The 5583-nt window shown below is 47.8% G+C and overlaps 1 protein-coding gene across 1 annotated transcript; it reads left to right on the top strand.

Moving 5' to 3' along the window:
* The first annotated feature begins 430 nt into the window (after window positions 1-430).
* HSPA2 (heat shock protein family A (Hsp70) member 2) lies at window positions 431-3207 on the top strand. The gene has a single exon (XM_010383699.2). It carries the CDS (start codon window positions 809-811, stop codon window positions 2726-2728), a length of 1920 nt encoding a protein of 639 aa, XP_010382001.1. The 5' UTR covers window positions 431-808; the 3' UTR covers window positions 2729-3207.
* Window positions 3208-5583: the final 2376 nt, after the last annotated feature.

Below are 5583 nucleotides of genomic sequence, written 5' to 3'. Positions count from 1 at the left end.
GTAAAACCCCAGGAGGCCGACCGCTGGTTCAAACTTTGTCTTTTATCCCCGTCCAAGGGATCCGCCCTCACCCCCCACCCCAGCCACGCCAAATCCCTATTCCCTCCCCTTGGACGGCGCGGGGGAAAACAAGCTGCTGGAGCCGTATTTCTTCGGTGCAACCAACTCAGAATGAGTTCCTCCGCCCCTGCGTGCTCAGCGAGTCGGCACCCTAGCACTGAACTGCATTTAAAGTCTCAGGAATTGAGCGAACCCTCCCGGGGGCTTTCCTCACCCGGCTCCCCTTCCACGCCTCCTCCCCGTGCCACGCCTCAGTCCGCGCTGCTCATTGGTCGCGTGCCCTGCCATCCGATGCCCATCGGCTAGGGCAAACACAGCGAAAAAGCGCGTACACCTGGCTCTGGGAGCGCGCGCCTAACGCCCGCCAGCAGCAGGAGGCGCGCGAGGCGCCGTGGCCAGGCGGCCGAGAGTCAGGGAGGAACCTCATTTACATAACGGCCGCCCCTCCGTCTCCTGGCTGGGGCCGGAGTCCCGCCTCTCGTCCAACTTGAAATCTGTTGGGCCACGGGCCAGTCACTCCGACCCAGGCAAGCCTGTGGTGGAGCTGGAAGAGTTTGTGAGGGCGGTCCCGGGAGCGGATTGGGTCTGGGAGCTCCCAGAGGCGGCTATAAGAACCGGGAACTGGGCGCGGGGTGCTGAGAGTTGCTGGTAGTGCCCGTGGTGTCTGGTGGGAGGTGACCGTTAGTTAACTCCGCGGAGTTCATCTCCCTGGTTTCCCCATCCTAACGTCGTTCGCCTTTCAGTCAGGATGTCTGCCCGTGGCCCGGCTATCGGCATCGACCTGGGCACCACCTACTCGTGCGTGGGGGTCTTCCAACATGGCAAGGTGGAGATCATCGCCAACGACCAGGGCAACCGCACCACCCCTAGCTACGTGGCCTTCACGGACACCGAACGCCTCATCGGCGACGCCGCCAAGAACCAGGTGGCCATGAACCCCACCAACACCATCTTCGACGCCAAGAGGCTTATTGGACGGAAGTTCGAGGATGCCACAGTGCAGTCGGACATGAAACACTGGCCATTCCGGGTGGTGAGCGAGGGAGGCAAGCCCAAAGTGCAAGTGGAGTACAAGGGGGAGACCAAGACCTTCTTCCCAGAGGAGATATCCTCCATGGTCCTCACGAAGATGAAGGAGATCGCAGAAGCCTACCTGGGGGGCAAGGTGCACAGCGCGGTCATAACGGTCCCCGCCTATTTCAACGACTCGCAGCGCCAGGCCACCAAGGACGCTGGCACCATCACGGGGCTCAATGTGCTGCGCATCATCAACGAGCCCACGGCGGCGGCCATCGCCTACGGCCTGGACAAGAAGGGCTGTGCGGGCGGCGAGAAGAACGTGCTCATCTTTGACCTGGGCGGTGGCACCTTCGACGTGTCCATCCTGACCATCGAGGACGGCATCTTCGAGGTGAAGTCCACGGCCGGCGACACTCACCTGGGCGGTGAGGACTTCGACAACCGCATGGTGAGCCACCTGGCGGAGGAGTTCAAGCGCAAGCACAAGAAGGACATTGGGCCTAACAAGCGCGCCGTGAGGCGGCTGCGCACCGCCTGTGAGCGCGCCAAGCGCACCCTGAGCTCGTCCACGCAGGCGAGCATCGAGATCGACTCGCTCTACGAGGGCGTGGACTTCTATACGTCCATCACCCGCGCCCGCTTCGAGGAGCTCAATGCCGACCTCTTTCGCGGGACCCTGGAGCCGGTGGAGAAGGCGCTGCGCGACGCCAAGCTGGACAAGGGCCAGATCCAGGAGATCGTGCTGGTGGGCGGCTCCACTCGTATCCCCAAGATCCAGAAGCTGCTGCAGGATTTCTTCAACGGCAAGGAGCTGAACAAGAGCATCAACCCCGACGAGGCAGTGGCCTATGGCGCCGCGGTGCAGGCGGCCATCCTCATCGGCGACAAATCGGAGAATGTGCAGGACCTGCTGCTACTTGACGTGACCCCGTTGTCGCTGGGCATCGAGACAGCTGGCGGTGTCATGACCCCACTCATCAAGAGGAACACCACGATCCCCACCAAGCAGACGCAGACCTTCACCACCTACTCGGACAACCAGAGCAGCGTGCTGGTGCAGGTATACGAGGGCGAACGGGCCATGACCAAGGACAATAACCTGTTGGGCAAGTTCGACCTGACCGGGATTCCCCCTGCACCTCGCGGGGTCCCCCAGATCGAGGTCACCTTCGACATTGACGCCAATGGCATCCTTAACGTTACCGCCGCCGACAAGAGCACCGGTAAGGAAAACAAAATCACCATCACCAACGACAAAGGTCGTCTGAGCAAGGACGACATTGACCGAATGGTGCAGGAGGCGGAGCGGTACAAATCGGAAGATGAGGCGAATCGCGACCGAGTTGCGGCCAAAAACGCCCTGGAGTCCTATACCTACAACATCAAGCAGACAGTGGAAGACGAGAAACTGAGGGGCAAGATTAGCGAGCAGGACAAAAACAAGATCCTCGACAAGTGTCAGGAGGTGATCAACTGGCTCGACCGAAACCAGATGGCAGAGAAAGATGAGTATGAACACAAGCAGAAAGAGCTCGAAAGAGTTTGCAACCCCATCATCAGCAAACTTTACCAAGGTGGTCCTGGCGGCGGCAGCGGCGGCGGCGGTTCAGGAGCCTCCGGGGGACCGACCATCGAAGAAGTGGACTAAGCTTGAACTCAAGTCAGCGTAAACCTCTTTGCCTTTCTCTCTCTTTTTTTTTTTTTTTTTTTGTTTGTTTGTTTCTTTGAAATGTCCTTGTGCCAAGTACGAGATCTATTGTTGGAAGTCTTTGGTATATGCAAATGAAAGGAGAGGTGCAACAACTTAGTTTAATTATAAAAGGTTAGTTCCAAAGTTTATTTTTTAAAAACATTATTTGAGGTTTCTCTTTAATGCATTTTGCGTGTTTGCTGACTTGAGCATTTTTGATTAGTTTATGCATGGAGATTCGTTTGAGATGAGAAACCTGAAGTTTGCACACTTGTTCTATAGAAGCTTGGAAACAAAATAAATAGGAGCTTAAATTGTTTATTTTTATGTACTACTTTAAAACTAAACTGAACATTGCAGTACTGTTAAGGACAGGTATACTTTTTGCAAACAAATGCATAAATGCAATGTAAAGTAAAGCTGAAATTGATCTCAAAGTTACTGTCTTGGAGTTTTCAATTTTCCTTCCTTTATATTTTACCCATATTAGTCTTTTAAGATATTAGTATGATGTGAAATTTATCTGACCAATCTTGTTTAATTCCCAGATGAGGGTGCTGCCTTGAATTCCAACAACTTAAGGGGGAAAGAATCTGGGTAAACTTCACCCACCCTTAAATACGGAAACCTGACTGGGGGTCTTCCTAGTGTACCCAAACTCCTACAACTTAAGTGTCTAAATGAAAATTCACCTGAATATTCCAGGAAAATATGAGCTATATTCTGGGGTTAAATGTAAAATGAGCCTTTAACAAAAGCTGGGCAGAAGTTGTCTTATAATTGCCAAAGAAAGTATGGAAACAAGTTAATTTTGTGACATACAGAAGCCTGAAACAAAAGACAGCAGGCAAACTTTCAAGTGATTTAGTAGTGAGTATAAATTTAGTCAAACTTGTTTAATTTTCTAGTAAAACAGCTCAACTTCTGAGCTAATGGCAAATTCTAATAACATGTTTCCTGCAGTTAGAATTACTTGGGTAGGGAAACACAGATTATTATTTTTTTTTTTTTTCTGGTTTGGGGATCATAATGCTTTTGCAATACTTGCCTTAAATCACTACAATAGATTTCTTTTTTAAAAGGCAAACTGTACTAGATAGTCTTGTATTTTGTTAATATACAACTTGTCCATTTTCCTCCATATCCAATTTGAGATTGTTATAGATAGGAATATTGCAACCCTTTGGTGATCCACTATCCTGGACTTAATCTTTAAAATTCACATCCTTCAGAGAAAGGAACTCATTTTTATTTTTTAGTGAAATGACATGACTACTCTTTTCTTACTTTCTTTAAGGAGAACTTGGGAGACACTCAGTAAAACCAATAGGAAAATGCTTAGTTAACCTAATGTTTTTACTGCACATAGACATTTTGATATCTTTCCAAATGATATAGGTTTGCTTCATGTTGCTCATAAGACAAGTTATGAAAGCTTTATCTTCAATTTAGTAGTGGACCCATCTATGTCATTCAGAGAGATTAATTTTATGAATAATGGAATGAGTAATAATTCCATCGCGGGGTCCCCCAGATCGAGGTCACCTTCGACATTGACGCCAATGGCATCCTTAACGTTACCGCTTAAAACTAGGTAAGAAGTTAGCCTAAGAATACTGGCCTTTGGTAATGGCCCTTTCATATAAGAGTTGACTCTTAAGTACAGATAAGGTTTTTTTTTTGTTTTTTATTTTCCTTTTTAGCAAGCTTCATTTGGGTAGAGGGGAGGAAGATAAATAGCCAACAGTGAAATTGCTTCAAAATAAACTTAAAAACCTTTTTTTTTTTTTTTTAAAGGAAACTGCTTTTTATACTGTGAAAAGCTAAAGGTAACTCCAATTTATCAGTGCTGGTGCCACATTGGTGGAAATTTTTCAGCAACGAGCATTATGGTGTTTCATGGACTACAGGCATAAATATGTGACAAACTACTATGGTACTACAAAATCAGGTTAATTGTAGCTTTAGAGTGACGTTTACTGTGAGTTTTACCAAGTACCCCTTCTGTCACCCTTTTATTAGTCCTTTATTTGTTGAAAGTGTTCATTCCTTACTCTAACTTCAAAATATAATGGAGTCCTTCTGTAAATGTAGTTTGGTATGACTCACTTTAGACCTCACTTAAGAGATTGGTTTCTAAAGTATCAGAAAATGACCGTTGGTAGTTTTTGATCCTACGGCCTGGCCTCCGGTAACTTGCTATAATACTAACATCAATCTGGGCAGATACTTCATTTTCTATTTTGAAAAGTAATTTGTAAAACTCCTGGCATTCTTGAGAGTGTTTCTTATTTAATTCTCTCTTTTAAAATTTACCTAGATTTGCATATTACTAAGATAAAGCCACCAAAGTAGCCATTCACTTTCCAGGGGTCAGTTGAAACTGGTAACCTGATAACTCCTGGGAACTCCTTTGCAGATGTTAGATCAGCCATAGTCAAATAACAGTGGAAAAGTACTTGATGTTAGGATGCGGCTAAATTACAGTTTAGGGAATAACTAGTATCATTTGAACTTAAGTAGTGGGTTATGTTGGGGACTAGAGGTCATGACTAAAGCAAATTCAATATATATAGAGAGAGAGAGCGAGCGAGCGAGAGTATGTTAAGGGATGGAGGAAGTACATTTCTCCGACAGGCACTTATATAAAATTCTTTTTTTTTTCTTTGAGACAGAGTTTCACTCTTGTTGCCCAGGCTAGAGTGCAATGACTCGATCTCGGCTCACTGCAACCTTCGCCTCCTGGGTTCAAGCAATTCTCCTGCTTCAGCCTACCGAGTAGCTGGGATTACAGGCACGCACCACCACGCCCG

This window comes from Rhinopithecus roxellana, chromosome 5 (assembly GCF_007565055.1).
Source record: "Rhinopithecus roxellana isolate Shanxi Qingling chromosome 5, ASM756505v1, whole genome shotgun sequence".
In the NCBI taxonomy this organism is placed as follows: Eukaryota; Metazoa; Chordata; class Mammalia; order Primates; family Cercopithecidae; genus Rhinopithecus; species Rhinopithecus roxellana.
This window is presented reverse-complemented; position numbering and strand designations above follow the sequence as displayed.